General features: G+C 49.7%; 1 protein-coding gene across 1 annotated transcript in view; it reads right to left on the bottom strand.

Annotated features, from left to right (window-relative positions):
• CSMD2 (CUB and Sushi multiple domains 2) overlaps nt 1-22,342 on the bottom strand; it is a 575,735-nt gene that overhangs the window by 380,225 nt on the left and 173,168 nt on the right. The window contains exon 4 of the mRNA XM_074376903.1: nt 3,985-4,179. Within this exon, the coding sequence (XP_074233004.1) occupies nt 3,985-4,179 (195 nt within the window). The remainder of the gene's footprint in view (nt 1-3,984; nt 4,180-22,342) is intronic.

Below are 22,342 nucleotides of genomic sequence, written 5' to 3'. Positions count from 1 at the left end.
TGTTTCATTCCCTCCCAGTCTTTGAACAGAGTCTTGTCTCATTGCTCAGGCCCCAGGGAGTCTCCAGGGCTTAAAGCCCTTCTGAAAGCAAGACTTGATGTGCTTGGCTGGCTTCCCTGGGGTGTGCGTTCCGGAAGGGAGCATCTCTGGCGTGGCTAATTGCAAGCTACTTAGAGAGGACTTAGAAAGTTTGGCCTGGGACTCTTTCCAGAAGGGCCCTGTGCTCCGTGCTAAGGAATCTGAACTTGACTCTGTCGGTGATGAAGAGCCATTGGCAGGATTTTAAGCAATGAGTGAGTCTGTCAGATCCGTGTCTTAGGAAGTTTGCTCCAGCAGTGGAGAATGGATTGGGATGTGTGTGGTGGGGGGACTGCAGGATGGCTGCCCAATGAGGGATGCTTTGCAGTGAGGCAGGTGAGAGATGAGAGAGCCTGGACCATCAGCAGCAGGGTCCCCTGAAGTGGTAGAGGTGTGGAGGGGAGCATTGGTGCCAAGAAAGATTTACCAGGACACAGTGACTAAGAATGCAGGGATCAAGGAGGGTGAGGCATGTAAGATGCCGCTAGAGTGTCTGGCTTGGCCACCTTGGATGGTGACACTCTACCCCGAACTGGGGAAGGCATTAGAAAGAGCAGGTTTGGGAAAATAGAAAGTTAGGTTTTGGATGTGCTGCATTTGAAGCCCCTTCCAGGGATGAGTTCAGGAGATTTTGCTATCCATGTGGGCCTGAAGCTGAGGAGAGGGAAGGGTTGGAGGGACCTCGAAGAGTCGCCCCAGCAAGTTAGAAGCCATGGAATGGATGAGAAATTCCAAGAGATACAAGAAGTTCCCAGAAAAGGCCACGCTGGGCCTCCAGCATTTTGGGGGAAAAGCGGGGAGAAAAGTCTGTGGAAAAGAAGGAGGGAAAGAACCATCATCTGAGAAGCTGAAAGAGAATCAGGAGAGACCTGGGAAAGAGTCATGCCCTCCGCAGGCTCCCCACGCCCCTGCATGGCTGCTGTGATGTGAACAGCGGGGGCAGCAGGACGGTCACCCAACCCACACTGCCCACTGAAAGGCCAGCCCTCGCCGCCCCCAGGCCCCAGCAGACCCAAGGCCAAGGAGGACCTCCCTGAGGTGGCCTTATCTTAGACCAGTGGGTTAGCATACAAAAAAGGATATTTTAACAGCCAGCCCCAGTGTTTCTTTCAGGTGCAAAGCTCTCAGTGTTCGGGGGAAATATCACCCTTTACCTAAATAGCTTGGGTGAAGAAGGAGGACTTTAGTCTGTAAGGAGATGGCAAAGCCAAGAGGGAACTGGGCTTTTGTGCCTAAGAAATCAACAAGGGTCCTGAAGGGGGGCCAAGGTTGGGGGACAGCAAGGTGGAGGAGGCGGGCAAAAGAAGAGAGGGGGCCACGCACATCACAGGGAAGCTGGAGCCTGCCAAGACAGAAGCCAGGGAGGAGCTTGCAGGGAGAGCGGCCCAAAGGCTTTGGGGCTCGTGATTGCTCGGACTGAAGCCACTTGCATTGCTGAGATGTAAACTCCCTGCATTGCCACAAACCTTCAGTAAAGGCTGTGCTACATGCAAACTCCTTTGTTAGTGGTTTTTGCTTTTTGGGGGGGGGGGGTGTCAAGAACAATGGGCCAAGTTTTCAACTTAAATTGGCAGAGCAAAAGGAAGGGAGGTGAGGCATGGCAGTGAGTTCAAGGTTCAAAGGATGCTGAGCTGACAACGGTTCCTGAAAATACCAGGAGGGATTGTGGATTCCTACCACACTAACATGGGATATGGATGTGATTTATACCTCATAGAAGAGCAGTTCAGCCCTTCTGCCTCTCACATTCGGGCTACATTTGTTTTGAGTTTCCATATTGATTAAAAGAGTATGATGTTTATAGTCCTGGAAAAAGAAAGAGAACTAAGTCTTTTTTGTTTCACAGCTTAAATACTTAATTGTATTGACTATCATGTTCCACATTCTATTATCACGTCACAACTCTGACACCCCTCCTTGGAAGGTCAGTGTTAACCTGCAACATCTTCTGGGCAGGGAGTGGGTAGGGGGTGCTGTAAGGAAGAGTGGATACAACAGCTTCAGGCCACTCAGGGCCACACACCTGTATGTAGGGGCCAAGATCTCACCTGACTGGTTTGGTCATTCCTGGTATCGGTCACATGAAGAGAAGCATGTCCCAAGTTAGAAATGGGCCTGGAAGGAGGGGACTTGGGGAGGCAAGAAAGGAGATTCTCGCTCTCCTGAGCTCCACCAAGAAGGAACAGGAAGACTGAGGCCAATACTATTGGTTGAAGAGGGCTAAAGAAACGTGGAGTCAAGTGGCAACCCAGATTGACTGGTTATGGCTTGTCTGCAAGGAAGGAATTCACAGGTACATCTGGACTCAAGCAGAAAGGGTGCTATGATCAATTAATTATGTCTGCCATGGGAGTGGGAGAAGAGGAAGAGATCAGTGTGCCAGGTATTTTCCATCCCCTGCACAGACAGTAAAAAGAGTGGGAGAAGGGAGCTGCTTCTCCCTGAGCTAGTCTTCTGACAGTAATTACAGAAAACCTGCCTCCAAACTTGAACCCAAGAGAGCTACTCATTCCAATCATGTCTCAACTCCTTGAAATGATCCTCCCAGACATACTTGGATGTTCTGGGATCCATGGAATTTAAAGATGAGAGTTTCAAGGGGGGAGGATACAGCTCAGTGGTACAGTGCCTGCTTAGCATGCACGAGGTCCTGGGTTCAATCCCCAGTACCTCCATTAAACAAAATAATAAACAAACAAACTTAATTACTCCTCCCAAAACAGCAACAAAAAGATGAGAATTTCAAGAAGAAAAGAGTGGTCAGTAGTGCAAAAGCCTGTTGAGAGGTCAAGAAAAGCACAGGCTAAAATAATTTCCATCTCATTTGGCAACATGAAGCAGAAAATTGGCAGCAAAGGCCGGTCTGTAGAGGAGTAAATGGCAGGTGAGGAGAGATAAGCCCGAATGAAGCTTCCAAGATGCTGGGCATTGCTGGTGGCGTGGGGAAACCCTTCAGTGTGATGTCATAGTAATTAATAAGGTGGGTAAAAACTATCTGAATGTATTATAATCTCAACTATGTGTGTATTCATAATAAATGCATTTGTGCAATACGTATTAGAGGAAGATGGGAAGGAAATATATGAAAATCGTGGTTAAAAATGGGTAAATTTTGTTTTGTCTTTATTCTCTCTGTATTCTCTAAGGTCAATTAAAATGATCATGGGCTATTTTTGCCATCAGATAAGAGGCATGGGAAATTATTGTATAAATGAGCTTGGTTATTATGGGAGGTGGGCAATAAGAAATAGACTGGGAAGAGGGTGACCAACTGTCCCGGTATGCAGGGGCCTGAGGGGGTTTCTAGAACGCCGGCCTTTTGGGGCTAAGAAATGAGAAAATGCTGGGGAAACCAGGACAAGTTGGTCATCGTAGCTGGGAGGCTGAGGCCCACGTAGCACTGAAGGGAGGTGGGTTTTTTTGGGGGGACGGTGCTGCGGCAAAGAGGCTTTGAGCATATTTGGAGGCTGAGAGGAGGACACTATTAAATAGGGAGAGAGGCTGATTTGATAGAAAAGGGAAAAGAATGACTGCCAGGGTGAGGTCAGCAGGAAAGCAGCTGGGGGAGAGGGAGCCAAGGCACAAGAGGAGGACCTCTGTAACAGGAGGAGAAACGATGTATCTTTTGTGATAGGAGGGCAGGAGGTGGGGACAGCCTGGCTAAAGTATCTGTGGATGGAGGGGAAGGAGATTAAAGGAGTGCAAACCTGAGAGTAGGAGGTCCAGTGAGGGCTAAAAGCCCCTAGAATGCCTGGGGACCCTCAGGACTCTTGGTGGCCCCTAGACATGGGCTCTCCATAGTGGGTACCTCACACCCTGCTGGAGTGTATGGAGACTGGGTCCCACTGGAGTCTCCAGCATCCCTCCGGGACGCTGTCCCCCCCCAGACCCCTCCTGGCCACCTACCTCTGCAGGAGGGCAGCGGGAAGTCCCACATGGCACTGTTCTCTGAGCCAGCGTGGCAGGTGAGCACGGCATGGCCCTCCAGGAAGAAGCCGGGGTTGCAGCTGTAGCGGACCTTGTCGCCGAGGTTGAAGGTTGAGCCCTGCTGGACGCCGTTGGGCAGCCGCCCGGGGTTCCCACATGTGTGGCTGGGGAGAACTGTGCAGAGAGAGACAGACACGCAGGCGTGAGCTGGGTTCCGGCCCAGACACCCCACGTCCCAGCAGCACCTCCCTGGGCAGCCGTCCTTCATGGTCTCCAGTCTTCTGTAGGACAAGGTCGCCGCTTCAAGGCTGCCTGATCTCTGAATACTCACAGACGCTAAGGAGGTGCCACACATGCAACTTATACACGGCCATCCAGGTTTCCTGCCTTCCTCATGCTCAGCCCTGGACATTAAGAATGTCTGAACCTGTGGGTAAGCGTCAGTTAAATCCATTTCACTTGTATCCTGCCTTCACCAATCAAGGTCATTTTAATTGTTGCTACAAAAGGCTTGCACGTCCTCCAAGTGGCATGGAACCCAAGCAATAAGATGTTTGCCGGAGTTGTTTTCTAGGAACTTGGAGTCAGCTGTGTCTAGTCTGAGCTGAGCCAGTTAAGACTGGATAGGACCAACGATCTTCCAACTGGGCATGCGCAAGTGTCCCTTTGGCGACCTTTTGACGTCAGAGGGCAGAAAACTCCACCCTCATATCGTGTTAAGTGCCTCCAAAAACGTGCAGAGGCGTAGCTCGTAGTTGCGCCGGTGCAGAACGATGAATACCTTTCTCCACACTCCCCACATCTCAGACCACTCTGCTTCTTTAGTCTCTATCCCATAAATACCCTGAGCCTCTTGCCTTTGGGGAGACCTATCTGAGACTTGTTCTCCCATCTCTTTGCTTAGCTGTTTTGTGAATGAACCCTCTCTTTGCTGCGAACCTCAGCGTCCTGTCAGCGTTTTGGTTTGGTGCACATGGGACAAAAACAAACCTGGTTCAGTAACACATCCATCCCACGTCACTCGAGATGCCCCAGGAAAATCACTTTACTCTTGGATTTGGCTGCTCTGATTTCAGACTCCACAGCCCTTCTCACTAAACAGCATGGAAGGGACACAGACAGTGGCAAGGAGTAGGTTCTCAGTAAACCCGATGTCCTTTCTTTCATGCACGTCTGCCCTGGCAGCCAGAGGGGTACTTTGGCCCAGCGGGTTTGGGGGAGTTGAAGGGGTTGTTAGTGCTGGCATGGGCAGTGAGGTGGGGAGGCAAGAAGCCAAGTTCTGATCAGACCTGTTTAAATGGGAAAACGGGGAGCTGGAGAATACAATGTAAAGTGTGCCATGCGAGCCAGAGCCATCACGGCTGGCTCAAATGCGCTCTTACAGTGTCAGCGAGGCTGTGAGAGCATCATGGCCCGCCAGTCAGGAGGGAGGGAAGGAGAGTGCAGCCCCTGTGTTCCTGAGCCACTTCGTCCACCTGGCTCAGCTCCCCCTACGCTTCCTTTCTTCCCGGAGTTGGAACTGCCTGTGCCAAGAAGGTCACACCTCCCCCCCATTCCACACCTCCCCATAAAGGGAGGACAAGTGGTCACAGCCGTGTCCAGGCTGCCATCCAGCTACCTCTGCATTAATTCATCTGGCAATGATGATTTCTTCACGCCATCCCTGAGAGGCCGCAGAGCAGGGTGGTGGAAAGTACAGACTCGAGACCCTCAGTGCTTGGGTTCGTATCCCAGCCTGATAGCTTACTACCTTGGGAGCTAGAGTAGGTCTCTTTACCTCTCTGTGCCTCAGTTTCCTCATTTGTAAGAGGCAGTTCACAACAGTACCTTCCTCTGGGGTTGTTGTGAGAATGAAATGAGTGAAGGTATGTAAGGCACTTAGGACAGAGCCTGGCAAACAGTGAGCACAACTTCAGTGAATCTAAGCTCCCAGTTCAGTGGGAGATGTACACGATTAAAGGTCTGCTAAGTGTTATGATGAGATAGGGACCAGGCAAGGAACCAAACCCAGTCTAGGGTAGTCAGAGATTGCTTCCTGGAAGAGGTGACATCTATGCTGAACCCTGAGGGATTAGTAAGAATTAGCTTAAGTTAAAAAGTGTTCCAGGTAGAGGGGATATCATGTGCAAAGGCCCTGAGGCCAGAGATAACCTAAGAGCCTAGAATGAGAGGGGTGGTAATGAGGAAAGGAGATGAAGTGGAGGTGGCCAGCCTGGATTCTAGACAGCCTTCCAGGCCCTTCCAGTAACCTCTTCCCACACATTTTGTTGTCTTCAAGGACCCTCTCTTCCAGCATTGCTGACCTTAGAGCCCTCAGAAAGAAGGGCTTCCTTCCCTCTTATTTTCTCCTTCCAGGAGGAGACAGCTTGTTGCAGAGGAAAAGGGCAGACTTTCAGACCAGCTTGAGCTGGTCTGAAACCAGGCGCAGTCACTGTCTGACTCTGTGGCCTTGAATCATGTGACTCTGAGCCTCAGTTTCCTCCACTGGGAAAGGAGGACAGTACTATCTAATGGTTGGGTTACTGATACCTGAGGGATGGATGGCATGGTGCCCAGCACATAGTAGGTGCTCCAAAATGGCAGATGTTATCCTTCCACTGTGCTGTATTGCCATGAGGGCAGAGCCCTGGTCTGGTCCATGAGTGTGTCCCAGGAGCCTAACACACTGCCTGGCACTTGTAGGGACATATGTGAGTGTTCATCGGTTAGTTGTTTGGGAGAGTTACTTACTGATGTATTCATTCCTTCATGCAACACAAATTTATTGTGGGCCTACTGCACTTGGTGCTGGGAATACAGCCATGAACTAGACAAAAAGGGCCCAAGCCCTTAAATGGCTTACGTTTTGGTGGGAGAGCTATTTTAAGGGCTAAGAGCTCTTCCCTGCCCATTCTCTGCCTCTGACAAGTGAGATGCACCTGATGAAAGGATTGACCTCCATCACCATGGCTACTAGCCCAGCTTACAATGGTCCCCATGATCCCTTGCTGCTGGCTTCCTTGGAGTTTCCCATGATCCCTTGCTGCTGGCTTCCTTGGAGTTTCCCATGATCCTACCTCAGCGGAGGTAGTGATGTGAGTGATGTGAGTGTGTTTGTGAGTGTTGGTGGTAGGAGGGGTAGGTTAGGTAAACATTTGGAGAAGAAAGCAAGCTAGGTGAGGGGAGGGAGCCAACCAGGGAAAATGGGCCGAGAACTGGTGTAGAACTAATGTTTCATTTTCTGCAACAAGTTGCAAAGACCCAATTTAATTAAATTACGAATGTCAAATTTTTAATGAACCTGCTTCTGCTTTGGGCTTCCTTCCTTTGAAATTAATGGCTGGAACATCACTATAAATAAAATTCGATTCTTTTTAAAAAGTCACTCTCAGACACTCGTTGCTCTTTACCTAATGAGCTGTTCATAATCAGACCACTCTGAGCTGGCACCTCCACTGGGACTTGGGTGTCATAAGTGCGGGCTCATTTCTAACCCCACCTCCATTTCTTATCTTGGAGCTTTGCTCCTGAGAGGCCACACCGTGAACAGGGAGAGGGCAGATGTTGGGCTCAGAGAGGATTGGGTTTAAATCTCAGCCCATCTACCTCTAGCTGAGTGACCTTAGGCCATAAACTTTACCTCTGTGGGCTCCAATTCTTCATCTAAAAATGAGGATATTTTTCTTTCTTCCTATGGAGGGGGGTGAATTGTATTAGCTTCCTAGGGCTACTGTCCCAAAGTACCACTAATTAGGTGGGTTAAAACAACAGATATTTATTGTCTCACAGTTACAGAGGCTTGAAGTCCAAAATCAAGGTATTGGCAGGCTGTGATTCCTCTGAAGCTTGTAAGGGAAAACCTCCCTTGTCTCTTCTAGCTTCTGGTGGTTTTCTAGCCATCTTTGACGTTCCTTGGTTTGTCAATGCCTCTGTCCAATCCTTCAACTTCAAATGGCATTCTCCCTCTGTGTCCAAATGTCACCTTATTATGAGGACACCAATCATATTGGGTTAGGACATACCCTAATTGTCTCATCTTAACTTCATCATCTGCAAAGTCCCTATTTCCAAATAAGGTCATATCCACAGGTACTGGGGTTAGGACTTCCAACATATCTTTTGGGGGCACAGTTCAACCCAATAACAGGGCTGTTGTGCAAATGAACTAAAGTTAGATTTGTAATGCCCACCACTGAGTTCCTGGGATGTTTTGGGCCCTGGGCTACAAGTTTATTTTACTTAAACCTCAAAACGGTCATGTGGGATACCTCTTATCCTCATTTTACAGACGAAAAAAACCGAGGCACAGAGAGCTTAGGTAACTTCCCTAAAGCCACAGAGCTAGCACATGGCAGAGCAACTTGCAAATCGAGGTCTTTCTGGCTCCATCCTTGAGCATTCTTAATTTTGGAATACAATACGGTTCCTGACAGAGATAGTGCCCAGCACATAGTGGGTGCTTAGTAACCAAGAGTTCCTCTCCTCCCTTCATTGTTCGAGACACTGAGACGAGATGAAGGGTGATTACCTGATTGTCCAGATTTAATTGTCTGTCTTTTCTTCTCCAGTCTGATTTGCCAATCCTGTGCTCTTTAATCATGTCAAGGGCAATAATTAAAGTGTGGTCTTTTGTAATGTGTCTGATGCACAACTTGCTGGACAGACAGAGGAGATGGGAGATAAGCCACAAAGCAAGACTTCCTAAGGCACAGTGTCCTTTGATTTTTGGATTTTGCCCGTGTGTTTTTGGGCACAGATATTATAACTGTTCATGCTCTCCCATCTATACAACTTCCCTTTGATTGCTTACAAAATGAAGAGTGGGATATTTACATCCAAGGCAGCCCAGAACAATATTACTGAAACGGTGCCTGACACTGAACAATTCCATTGTAGATTAGCTGTGGGGAATTTTGTCTCTTCTACAAAGCCCGGCTCTTGCCAATCAACATAATATTCTCAGTGATTGTATGACAATGAATCTCCTTGGTGGTTGGAGTGCAGCAAATCTACATCATGCCTTCTTTTATTTTTAATTTGAGACTTTAGTTCCCATATTATAATGAAGAGGCGTTTATGCTCTGTGGACAAGCACCCTCCATATGTTTTTGATTTCTTAGCTTCCATCAAGTAACTTATTTCATTCCTATGGCCATACGGTTGATCCAAAAAGGCAGGATGGCTGGGACAAAGGATTCAGGGAAAAGGATTTCTGTGTGCGCGCGCGCGCGTGTGTGTGTGTGTGTGTGACTTGCAGGGTGGTGGGCCAGGGGAAGGAGGAATAAAAACCACTACCTTTTGAGTACCTACTCTGTGTGCTAGGCACTTCATCGTGCACTATCTTAATCTTTAAAACTCTCTTACTTCTAGCTATTTGGCCTTATAAACATAATTTATTGCATCCTTACTCTGTGCCATCCTCATTGTCAAGTGCTTGGTATATATTTCTATCCCAAAGAATTTGCTATACTTGCTGTCTCCACGTCCTCTCCTCCCAGTGACATAGTATATAGTTAATCCATTCATTTGTTTATCGTTTGTCTCATTCTGCTGCAATATAAGCTCCATGAAGACAGACATTTTTGATCTATTTTGTTCACTTCTGTGTCCCAATTCCTGGAAAAGTGCCTGATGTATAGTAATACCTAAATAAAAGTTGATTGACTTAATGACCTCATCTAATCCTCCCAATAACCCATTGAGAGAGGGCTCTATCCTTTGTTGAAATGAGTGTGGTTGCCAGTGAGGTTGGCACATTTCCCAAGGCCCCAAAGCTCACTGTGGGTAGAGCTGGGTGTCTACAACAGGACCCGGATGCTGAGCCCAAGTAATTTCTGCCTTTACTAGGTTTGTGCTTGCACTGACCATTCCACATAGAGTTCATGGTGACTGGTGTACCCCAAAACACTCTCATAAGGGACTCATACTCATTCTCCTGGTGGGGATGACTTGGTCTGACAACCAGGTCACCTGGCCTGGTCCTGTACATTTCTTGCTACCTGTCAATCAAACAAAGGCAGAGGTGCCAGGACCTCACATGGGGTATGCCGCCCACAGTCCACAGGGTCCTCCCTGACATAAGCTCTCCACTGTGAGCCAGTTCTCTTTGCTCACGTTTGCAATTTTGCAACCTTCAGCATCAGAATCACATGGGTAATTTCATAAAGATATGATTGCCAGGATCTGTCCCCAAACCTATTGAATCAGAATTTCAGAGGTAGAGCCTGAGCTCCTCTGGAAGACTGCAAAGCAGAGCTGAAATTGAGAACCACTTACAGTCACCTATTCATGTAGGTTATTCCATTAGCCCAGTTGGGTTATCGCCCTGAGCTGTGAGCTGTTCAATTTCCAGCACCTTTCTTGTTACTGGGCTTTGACTTCCGGGAGCAGCAAGCCTGGCTTCTTCCTGGGACTTCACTGTCCTCCGTAAATCACACCTGCCCTCTCCTTCCCTGTCATCTGAAGGTCCTCATCATCTCTCCCCTGGACTTCTGCACCCAACTCTGATCTCCCTGATGCTGGCCCTGCCCCCTTCAATGCATTGTCTCCACTGATGCTGGAGAGAGCTTTCTAGAATGGCCAATTCACCATGGCCCTCCCCTGTTACCCCGTCAGGCATACCTGTGCCAAAAATGGGCTCCCTACCACCAAAGTGCATGGGCAAAGGCAGACCCTCTGGTCCTTTGCGTGATGAATGCAAGAATAAATAAAAATTTGAAAGATTAACAGAAGTAAATAAAAAGAAAGAAAAAGACAACCACGAGACCCTCCTGTTGCTGTCAGGATAAATCAGCTCTTAGGTTTACCCAGCCCCGTCCTTCTGTGATCTGATCCCTGCTGCCTTATCGCCTACTCCCTAATCTTGTCCCCCCACCGCTTCCTCTGTGAAGCCCTTTTTGGTACCCTGAGTGTCTTGTATAAACCGTCAGACCCCAGGAGAACACATCCTGATAGAATGCAAATTCAGGTGTAATGTCGTTGGCAACTGGTTCCTAGAATCCTGGGATTCCCAGCCATTAACTACCCAGGCTCAGTCTGATCATTTGGTTAGTTTTGCAATCTCACAAGCCCACATTTTACATGATTGGGTTTTTTGGACCCCACTTGCTGAATTAAGTTGGGGTTTTACTTGCGCTTCAATTCCAGCACTTGTCATACGACATTACAATTCAATCATTCATTAATTTACAACACCCTGGCTTCCAAACAGGCGCTGAGCCTGCTTGTAATTGTTTGTTTAGGTGCCTGTTTTCATCTCCAGGCCTCCTCGAGGGGCAGGAATGACGGATTCTTTATTTATCTAGTGTTTGATTTAATGCCTGGCAGGAACAGAGTACCATGATGGCATGTGTGGAATACATATATATATAATTTATATATATGCAATTTATACTATATGCATATAAAATATGCATTATATATAGGCAGCAACAAACTAAAGCAGGGTGGGCAAACTTCTTCCGTAAAGAACCAGAGAGTAAATACTCTTGGCCTGGCCTAATGGGCTCCGTTTCAGTGATTCAGCTTTTCCACTGTGGTTCAAAAGCAGCCCCAGACAATACATGTTCCAATCTAGCTTCACTTATGAAACAGCGCATGGCTTGGCACCCCAGAATTAGTGTTTATTCAGTTATGTACTCATCCCAGGTGTACGATTTAGATCTCAGGAACCTCCTATCTCCCATAGAGAAAGAGAACTAAGAAAAAGGTCAGTTTTGCCGGAGTCAAGGACGGGAAGGGGATGTGAGGACAGTGGGCTGTGCAGGTGAGGGTGCTGGACAGAACGTGACTGCAGGACGGGGGCAGGGAGAAGACGGGCAGTTGGCACCTGAAGGCTGAGACCAGAATCAAATTTCCTTTCCCCTTCAATCTGGCCCTGGGGACAGGGGGCATCGTGCTGGCTGCGGGGAGGGGCTTGTAGGTATGTGTTCTGTCCCCACTCTTTCCCATTAAAATAGGATTTATGTTTGTCCTCATAGCCACTCTTTAGGTTGGTATTTATGAACCCCATTTTACCGAAAAGAGCTGGGTTTAGAGAGCCGAAGGGTCACATAACTAGTTGCAATAATAATAATAGTCACCTTTAGGGTGTTTAATATGAGCTGGGCTCTCTGCTCAGTGCTTTATTTGGATTCTTCTCTTTCCTCTTGTCCTGCCACAAGTCTGATGACTGTCCCCTGGGGGTGGGGTGGGGTGGCGGGGATGAGAACAGTGGAGCCACTGTGACCCAGTGTCACACTGCTGGTTGGGATCAGGGCTGGGGTTGAACTTGAGCCATTTGACCTCAGTGCCTATGTCCTTATCAGGTTGTAACCTTCATCTTCAAGGTCTGTTTGTTTTGTTTCCCTACTTTCCCAGAATACAGGCAGTGCTCTGGGTACCCGCATGGACCCCATCCTCACCAGGCAGAGAGCACACCTGATCCACACCCAATCAGATCCCTCACTGGCCCCACCCCTCCACCCTCCCTGACCACCTGGGTCTGCACAGATGTCCATCATCCCCCCAGCAGGGGCCACAGAGGGGCCATCAGTGGGAATTCATAACCACAGGGCCCCATGACCGCCTCTCTTTTGTCTTCAGTTCTTTAGAAGCAACATCAAAAAAGTTAACAATCCTGAGCCCCAGAATAGAGTTGCCACTTAAAATACAGGACGCCCAGTTAAATTTGAATTTCAGAGAAACACAAGTACTCTTTTAGTGTAAGTATATCCCGTACAACCTTTGGGATATACCTAAACTAAAAATTACTTGTTATTTGAAATTCAGATTTAACTGGGCGTCCTGTATTTTAATTTGTCCTCTTTATCAACCCTGCCTCAGAGGAAATCTTCTCTGCATCAATGACTTCAGCTTCTTAAGGAACTGGGGATTTCTCTGGGGAAGAGGGGGAGAGGACCAGGAGCGAGGCAGTCCTGCCCTTGAGGAACTCAACACTGAGCCAGAAGGGATGCTGCAGAGAGAGAAGGTCAGATCCCCCCAGGGTGGAGCCTGCAGGAGTTTTGGGGAGAGCAGGACTCCAGGGGCGCAGCAAGCTGTGCTGCCCCCTCCCTCCCCCAGTCACTAACTAAGGGGAGCTCCGTGTGTTACTCTGCACCACCTTGCCCCTCTCCTGTGTCACGGGACTGCGGCATGCCTTAGCCCCTCTGACGAACAGCTTTAGGCTGGCACCAGGTCCTCTGTGATGCGGCCTCTGTTGACCTCCGCAGCCCCAAGCCCTGCTGTTGCCCGCTCGGCCCTCCCTGCCCCCATCACCCCCTAGCACCGGGACTCTCCCACTTGTCTCCACAGAGCAACGCATGGAGCATCAGTGGTACCCTATGGGGAAACACGGCAAAATACTGTCAGTGTTAACGCTTAGAATAGGTAACTATGCAGTTTGGGGCTAAATCTGATTAATTGCCAAATGACACCTAGAAATGTTTCCCAGAGTATGTTCCATATAATACAGGCTGAGCAATAAATTTCATGAGGAAAGCATTCAGTGGGTCAAGCAACTTGGGAAAACTGCTGCAGAAATTCTCTCTTCAGGAAGAAACCCATGCTTCCGTGTTTATCTCAGAGGTCCTGCAGGAGAGAAACCTGTTAAACCTTGCTTAAACCAGAATCTCCAAACATTTGACCATAGAATCTCTCCTCTCCTTTTTTTTTTTTTTTTTTTAAACTCAGAAACACCTTGTGGCTTCTGAACTGTTCTGTGGAGCACACTTTGGGAACTGCTAGACTCTAGATGAGATAAAGTGAGTTGCTTTGTTCTCCTTATTAATCACCATCATCCTAAAACAACAGCAGCAAAGACAGTTGACGTTGCCATCGACCTGTCCAGGTTAACATGCATTGTTTTTATAAACACGATCTCCCTTTGGCCCCTCCAAACCTATGTTTTCCTGTGGACTGGGACGGCCTGACGTTTCTCACGCCCTCTTGGTCAGAAGCTTTGGGGAGTGGGATTGATTCTTACCAAAGAAGTAAACTTATCACTGGCTGTTGAATGCAGCCTGTGTTACAGAAGAGCAAATACAGAGGTTCCTTCTTTTCATCTGACAGCTTATAATTATAGCAGGGCACATTTTCTGTTTGGCTGGGACAGAATGACCCCTGGCCTGCTGGGCCTGTTCGTCCCAAGGTTGGTGGCCAGGGCCAGCCATGTTTGGTCCTCAGCCCTCCCAGCTGCAGATAGGAAGGGGGCTGACCCACTGGCTGTATAACTGGCTGTGCTCTCCCCTTAGCTTCCCCCAGGCTCTGCAGCCCCCTCCCCAAAGCTGGGTCTCCCCAAAGCTACATTCTGCTGGCCAGCAGGGAGGTGCTGTCTCTGGGTACAAGTACCGTTTGGGATGCCCACGGCAGTACCCCACCTGCTAACTCCAGCCCTGTGGACAACAGAGCTTAACAGCCAATATGCACAAAGCCGTCCAAGGACTCGCCTTTCCACACATGCCTGTGAGCACACACATACTCCTACATTCTCACACACAAACATGCATATGTAAAAACACACATCCAGAGTGCATCTGTCCGTAGCTCTTGCACTCACATATGACAACAGACACAACACATTTTCCCACATATACAAATAAACAACTCGTGTCTATGTCTCAAAATCACCACCTGCTTCTGGATAGACTCTTTTGGGCTAATGACCCTCTCTCACTGATGTCCCCTTCTACGCCCAGAGCACCTCTTGGAAGCCAGTGTCACTATCCCTCACTCTCACAGTCCTGTCTGGCCCCTGTGTTTAAGCTCTTGTCATCGAGGGCCCAGTAGAGAATGCACGGGTGGGGGTGGAGGTGGGGATGTACATCTGACCCTAGAGGTGCTTCAAGCAGCTGTCAGCTGAGGCACGATAAATGAGGTGGGTGGCAAGGGCTATCGGGGTCCGGGAGGCACAGAGCATCATGGGTCAGAGAACGGCTCTGGCATCCCATAGTCCCAGGTTTGAATTCGCCCATGCCCCTTCTAGCCGGGAGTTAGCAGTTATCACATAAGAAGCAGCAGAGTGCACGGGTCAGGGAGTGGACTCTGGAGACAGATAGCCCCCGTTCAAATCCCAACTCTGTTACTTAATGAGCAAGTTACTTCACCTCCCTGCACCTCAGTTTCTTCACCAATAAAACGGGGGTAATAACAGCTCAGAGCTGTTGAGAGGATGAAGTCAGATGAAGTCAGATGTACCCAGCAAAGGACTTAGCTCAGTGTCTGGCACATAGTAAATGCTTAATAAATTTGGGACATGATTATACATAAGCCCCTAGAGCTTCCTGGGAGAAGGCGCTGGGCAGTCCGGGAGCAGCCAGAGCTGTAATAAAGAGAAGAAGCTGCGAATCGTAACTGGAGAGAGCAGATGGGCCCTAGGACCTGGAACGCAGGAAGCCATCCTGGTTCTCCTGGGCAGGTGGCGTCACTTGAACCCACATGGCTTTTACCGAGCCAGGCAGGGGCCTGCTGCCTTCTGTCTGAAAGGCCTCCCCTCGATCCTAATAAGAATCCTGCGTGAATGGTCCTGCTAAGCCCCAAAGCAACTAGAGAAATGCAGACGGCACAGAGGCCCAGGGGGCCCAGGGCCCTGCCCCTTCCTTCCCGCCCTTCTCCTCACCGCCCTGTGCTGCCCGGCCAGCACCCAGCCCAGGGAGGGCGGGAAGGAATCATTCAGAGATGTTTCCTGGAAGAAGCATTCCGTGTGGTCTTGGCAGAGAAGGGAGGGTGTTCCAGGTAGAGGGGCTGGCGCACGTCCAGGAGCACACAGCCCCTGTGTGTGTTTGTGGGGGGGGGGTGTTGTGTTTCTGTGTTCCAGGCTCTTGTCCCTTGTGTTACGGATTCCCAAATCCCTCTCAGTCAAAGTCCACACTCAGACATTCCTCCTGACCATGAACCCAAGTCTTACTACCTCGGGGCTTCTCCACGGGGAAGTCTGACTCTGACAGGTGCCTCCAACTGCACGTGGCCCAACTGAACTCCAACCCTCGCCCCAAGCCGCCTGTCCCCTGGGCTCTGAGGGCCTGGCGCTGGCCTGTAGTCTGGCCAGCCCCACTCAGTCTCTTGAGTTGGCTTCCCTTCATCTCCCTATCTCTCCCTGCCTTCCCTGGCCCCCCTGCTAATGCCCAGGGACGCCCCCCATCTCACCTTGTTCTCAGGGGCTTGGAGACAGCCCTCTCCTCACTGTTCCATCTCTAGACTTGCCCAAGTACCACCCATTCTCTAAACAGCTCCTAGGACCACAGTGCTTCCCTCTGAAAGCCCTGTGCTGGCTCCTCATATTTTACGGGTGGGTCCAAACTCCCTGGCACGTCACTCCAGGTCCTCTGCCAGCTGACCCAGCCCATGTCTCCAACCTTAGCCTCCATTGTCTCCCCGCACACCCACTGTTCCAGCAGTACCGACCTCCTAAGATTTCTTTCCTATTTGTGGGATATGTGTGTGTGTGTATCTCTATGTATTTATGTGTTATAGGTGTATTTATGTGGAAGAGACTGTTGAGGATGGGGACCAAGGGAGACAGAGTCAGGAACCCCGTGGCTAGCCCAGTTGGGCAAGAATTGATATTTACAGCGGAGCTGGACTGCTGCTCATCCCCTGGGAACCAGGGCCTGGGAGTCAGGAGCCACCAGCTTCCACCCCTCCTCAAGTGAAATCAAGAGAGCTGCACCCTCCTCCAGACCTGGCCTGCAGCCATTCTGGGGCACAGGGCATGTGCATGGAGCCAGAGCCATGCCCCAGGGCCCTGTGTACCACTCCGGGAAGGATGGAGGCCAGAGGCACCAGAGAGCCTGAACCACCCTCTGTGTCTCCCAAGAGCTGCTGTGGCCCCGTCACTCTGCCGCTGGGATTGCTCCCCTGACACAGACAAGCTCTTAATCCTGGCTCCAACTGCTTAGGGCCTGTCTGGAGTTACAGCTTCAGCCAGAACCTCCAGTGTTTTTGTAGACCCCAAAGGACTCCCGTCTCTCCTTCCCCTTTGTCCTGGATCTGAACTTGACCCCCAGTCGCTCCTGCCTGCTGTAGGCTGGGTCTCTGACCTCCTTCCCCCGCTCTTTTTCTTGAGCCAGTCTGTTAGCAGCATCCCCAGAGCTGGAGGAGGGTCTGGAAGCAGGTCTGGTTCTCTCTGCCGAGTCTCGAGCAAAGCAACAAGCATCTGTCTAAACGCTGGGGCTGCTGTCACGCCCCACTGTCCCCTGCCCGGGAGGCATGCTGGCTTTAGTAACAGTGCTCATTCATTCATTCTTTCTTTCACTCAATCCACTTCTTGGCGCATGGGCGCCGTGCTGAGGGCCCACAACGAGCACTCCCCCACCCTCATGACACTAACATTCTGGAGATGGTGCGCTTTTATTTCAGAAACTATCAGAGCCCACCCCAGGCTGCAGCCCCCACCCCAGGAGGTGAGGCAAGGGCATTTGAGGGCCTCCTCTGTGCCTAGCATTATGCCTACTTTATATACTTGATTGCCAAGAAAAATCTCTCTTTCCAGGCCTACTCCTGCCCAACCACCCGGCCTCCATTGCAGGGTTCCTGCCACCCTCCCTCCCTTCCCAGCCTCCATGCTGCTGCCACCGTCATCTGCCTATAGAACAAATCTGGTCACTGTTCTTAAGCTTCCTAGGGCTCCTTGAGGCTGGCAGAGCAAACTGTAAACTTCTTAGCAAGGCATTCAGGGCCCTTCCCAATCTGGACTTGGCCATCCATCCAGGCTTTTCTCCCAGGATGTCCATCCCTCCCCCACTGTCAACCATGCACACCCCTGCCCCTTTGGAACTGTCACCTCTCCTTCCCTGACCTCTCCCTTTAGGGCCCTTCGTGCTCCGCGGCCTCGGCATTTCCTTTCTCCTCTGAAATGTTCTTCTGTCGCTCCTATCTGGCAACATCCTACTACACCTTTTAAGACTCTGATCGAATGTCACTTCTTCTCAAATGTCACTTGTGGGAAGCCTTCCCCTTCTCCTCCATGCAGCAAACAGTCCTGCATGCTTGGCACTGGCCTCTGTGAAGACACTCAGCACCAGAAGCTGGTAGGGAGACCACGGCAGCAAAGGCAGAGAGAACAAGAGTCCTAGGAAACCTGTACCAACAGGAATGGGTGGGCCAAGGGGGCCATGGTGCCCATGAGATGAGAACACGGCCAGCAATGTGTGAAGTGCCACTGGGAGCCCGTGGCAAAAGAGGAACAGAGCCATTGAATTTGGTGGTCCAGTTACAGAAGCAGTGATTTTAAACAGAGGAAAGCAGTGGGGCAGAGTTAGAGATCTGAATAAGCATGATGGTAGTGGTGGCAGATGATCCTTAAGTATCTTGAGCTCTTTTCTGCCCCAGGGCCTTTACATAGCTTTCCCTGGCCCAGTAGTGCTCTGGCCTCCTCTCTTTGCATGGCTCATTCATGCTCATCAGTCAGATCTCAGCTCAAATGTCACCTCCTCAGAGAAGCCTGCCCTGACCCCTAACCCAGCCTCAACTAACCTCTGTCTCACCACCGGTTATGTGACCTTCAGAGCATGGATTGCAGTGTGTAATCATTTTGTGTCTTCTGAATTGTTTTTGTTGTTGTTTTTCCCCACTTTCCATTAGTATGGAATCCCCGCGAGAATGGGAAACTTATCTGACATTTTCCATCTTTGTCCCAGCATATGTAGCACAGAAACCAATCCAGAGCAGATACTTGAACCAATGACTCTAAGAATAAAGGAATGAATAAACAAGCGGACGGATGGCAGCCTCCACATTCCTGGTTTTCTGTGAGATCACCTGCTGTTCATTTATAAACCCCTCTTTACTGAGTTTGCTTCAGTGGGCTTCTGTTCCTTAAAGACTTCCTTAGGCAGTAGGCATCAGAAAATGTTGATAAAATTGCCTGCATGTGGCCAAAAAAAGCTAGCCGTCCAACCCACAATTCATCCTCCCTTCTCTGAGCACACAGCGAGATGGCACTTCCCATACTCCCTTGCAGTTAGGTTCTGTCCAATGGAATGTAGGCGAAGGTGATATATTTGCCACTTCCAGGCTAGGTCCATAAAAACCTCCGCAGCCTCCACCAGGCTCTTCCACATGGGCTGGATGTCGCTGACCAGAACCCAGGGGACGGTGAGTCTCCAGGATGGAAGGAGGCTCCGTCCCTGAATAACTACATGGAGGAGCTCCCCCACCAAACCGAACACCTGCCCAGGACTGACACAGGAGGTGAAAATGGGCTTCTATCTGCTGGTCATGGAAACTCAAGTATCTTTTAGCTACCATGGCCTAGCCTACCAGTCTCAGGGCTCTGACCTGATCATCCTTACAATCAAGACCAGCCTCTCCCACCCACATGACCCGAGTCCTGGCTGGTTCTGTCTGTCCTGCGGCCATGGCCTGCGCTGACTCACTGTGCTTCTGTGATGACTGCAGCCTGGCTGACCCAGGAGCCTACCCCTCTCTGAGCTTTCAGTATAACATCATCTCTTCTGCTTATAAACCTTAGAGCCTGTGGCCCTTTCTGGCTTCCACAGACTTACAACCCAACTGGGTTTTTGCCACTTTGGGGTCAGGAACCTTTTGAGAAATGATGAAACACTCCTCTTCCCAGGATCCCAGAATTCACAGATCCCTGAGGTCAAGCATAGATCCCTCATGCTTTTGCTCAGCGTGGCAGACCTGTGAGTCCGGCCCCAAGTTCAGAACATCCAAGGCAAACAAAACTCTGCTCCCTGGAGGAGATGGATTAATTTCATCAACCCAGGAGCCAGCTACAGCCGGGTCCAAAATTTATCAGTCTCATCCTCATTTGCTGGGTATTTCCTGTGGACTACACCCAGGGCTAGATAGATGCCTTCCGTGCACGGAGGGCAGGATAAGGTATTAGATAAGAGTGCAAGCCCGTGCTCAGAATCCCAGCATCACCTCTTACAGGCAAGGGCGTCACCTCCCTGAGCCTCAGTTTCCTCATCTAGAAAGCAGATAACTTTATAGATACAATTATAGTAACTTTAATTAATTACCCTATACTGCCACATGGGATTGTTGTGGGCTAAAGTCAGACAATCTATGCAAGGTACCAGCATGATGCCTGGCACAGAACAAGGCTAGTACTATCTTCTGCAAGCCCTCCTCTTATGTGAAGTAGATACTCAGAGGATTCCAGCTCTACAGGTGAAGAAACTGAGACCAGAGATGTAAAATACTTGCCCAAGGTCACCAACCTGGTAAGTGACACAGCTGGGACTCAAACCGCTACACTTGACGGCCTTTCACAGCTGATGGACACAGGGTTGCTATGGAAACCTGTAGGCCCAGGGGTGAGAAGTGGTGAGGAGTACGTGGGGGCATTGTGCAGAGTGGCAGTCCTGTGGGGGACACTGGCTTAACCTGGCCACCTCAATACCCTGATTATACAGTTATGGTCGAGCCTGGGGTGGAGCAGGAGGCATGTTCACAGCAGGATTAGCTTCAGTGGCCAAAAGGAAGAAGTAACCCAAGGGTCCTCTGACAGATGAATAGGTAAACCAAATGTGGTGTATCCATACAATGGAATATTATTCAGCTTTAAAAAGGAAAGAAGTTCTGTAACCTGCCATAACATGGGTGAACCTTGAGGACATCATGCCAAATGAAACAAGCTGGTCACAAAAAGACCAATGGCGCCCCTTCTACCAATATGAGGTCCCCAGAGTCGTCAGATTCACAGAGAAAGCAGGAGGAACGGTGGTTGCCAGGGGCTGTGGGAGGGAGGGATGGGATGAGTATTTTATGGGTACCGTTTCAGGTGGGGAAGATGAACAAGTTCTGGAGATGGGATGTGGGGATGGTTGCAGAGCAATGTGAATATTCTTGATGCCACTGATACGTACACTTGAAAATGATGAGCTTTCTTACCTCTATTTTATTACGATTAAAAATAATCATTTTTTAAAGGAAGAGGCAAAGGTGTCCACTCATACCTCAAGGGTCCCGCCTCCCTGGCTGCCCCAAGAAAGCAAAGACGGTGACCCCAAGTGGAAACGGTCAGCCAAGCTGCACTGCCCTGATCGCCCTCTGCCTCCCTCCTGCCTCATTTCCAATTCCAGAACTATTTATCATCAGGAAGCCGCCGGAGATGGAATGTGAATTAGGAGCTGAGCCTGATTTTGTTTTATCTTGTTTTCCCCAGAGGTGCTGTCTGAGCAGGGCGGGGCGCCAGCGAGCCAAGCCTTGTTGTGACTTGTCGCCAAGCAGAAGTGGTGTCAGCTTCCACGTGTGAGGCTGGGGGCCTGTGCAGAAGATGCTCATTCCAGGAAATAATTATTCTGTGTCCCTTCCCGTTGGCCCAAAAAACAGAACTCCGAGAAGCCACACAATTTTCCCTTCTTAGTCTCCTTATTTAACCTGGGCCATTACTAGAAAGGTATCTGGAGACAGACAGGCCAAGCTTTGGATGTCTATCCCCACTTACTGGCAGGTGGCCTTGGTTGAGTCTCTTAATGGCATTTGGCCTCAGTCTTCTCATCTGTAGAATGGGGATAATGTGGGTGCCTACATTGTCAGGTTATGGAAAGGACTGATAAAATGTTATATGTAAAGGACTTGGCACACATGTTCATGTGTGGGAGCTGAGTTTTCATCATTTTGTCATCATCATCACCATTAGCACCATCATTTCTATAAGGTTGCTTTGGGGAAGAAAGTATATATATATACATACACCATCATTAGACAAAATGAAGTGCTGGCATTTGGTCTTACTTCTCCTGTTCCCCTCTCCATTCAAACTTCCCACAAGCAGGTGCCAAACCAGCCACAGGTAGGATTGCTGTCCTCCCTTGGTGGCCACACAAGGTGGGAATGACCCTCCCTTTGGTGCTGGGGCCACGGGTGAGCTCACACACAGGCTGGGGCCCTGTGTTCCTGGAGGCAGTTAAAGATGCCAGATGTGGCGTCCACTGGGCCCAGTTTAAAACCAGGCTTGACCTCTTACAGTGGTGTGGTCCTGGGCCTGTTTTTTATTTTTTCTTTAATTGTGGGAAACTACACTTAGCACAAAATGGACCACCTTCACCCTTTCTAAGGCACAGTTGAGTGGTATTAAGTACATTCCCACTGTTGTGCTGTCCTCACCGCCATGCATCCACAGAGCTCTTCATCTTGAGAAACTGAGGCTCCATACCCTTTAAACACTAACTCCTGGTCCCTCCTCCCCCAGCCCAGGGCAACTGCCATTCTACTCTCCCCTCTAGGAATCTGACTGCTGTCACTTCGCACAATGTCCTCAAGGTTCATCCATGTTGTAGCACGTGTCAGGCGATGGTGGGCCTGCTTTTTTAACTTAAGACATGCAGACAGCAATGCACCCTAGCCTTCTTAGGAGGATGGAATGTCCATCTACCTCGCTGCTCACACCAAAAACCTTGGAGTAGTCCAG

Source organism: Camelus bactrianus, chromosome 13 (genome assembly GCF_048773025.1).
Source record: "Camelus bactrianus isolate YW-2024 breed Bactrian camel chromosome 13, ASM4877302v1, whole genome shotgun sequence".
Taxonomy (NCBI): domain Eukaryota; kingdom Metazoa; phylum Chordata; class Mammalia; order Artiodactyla; family Camelidae; genus Camelus; species Camelus bactrianus.
The sequence above is the reverse complement of the archived record's forward strand: the minus strand, read 5'-3'. Positions and strand labels throughout refer to the sequence as shown.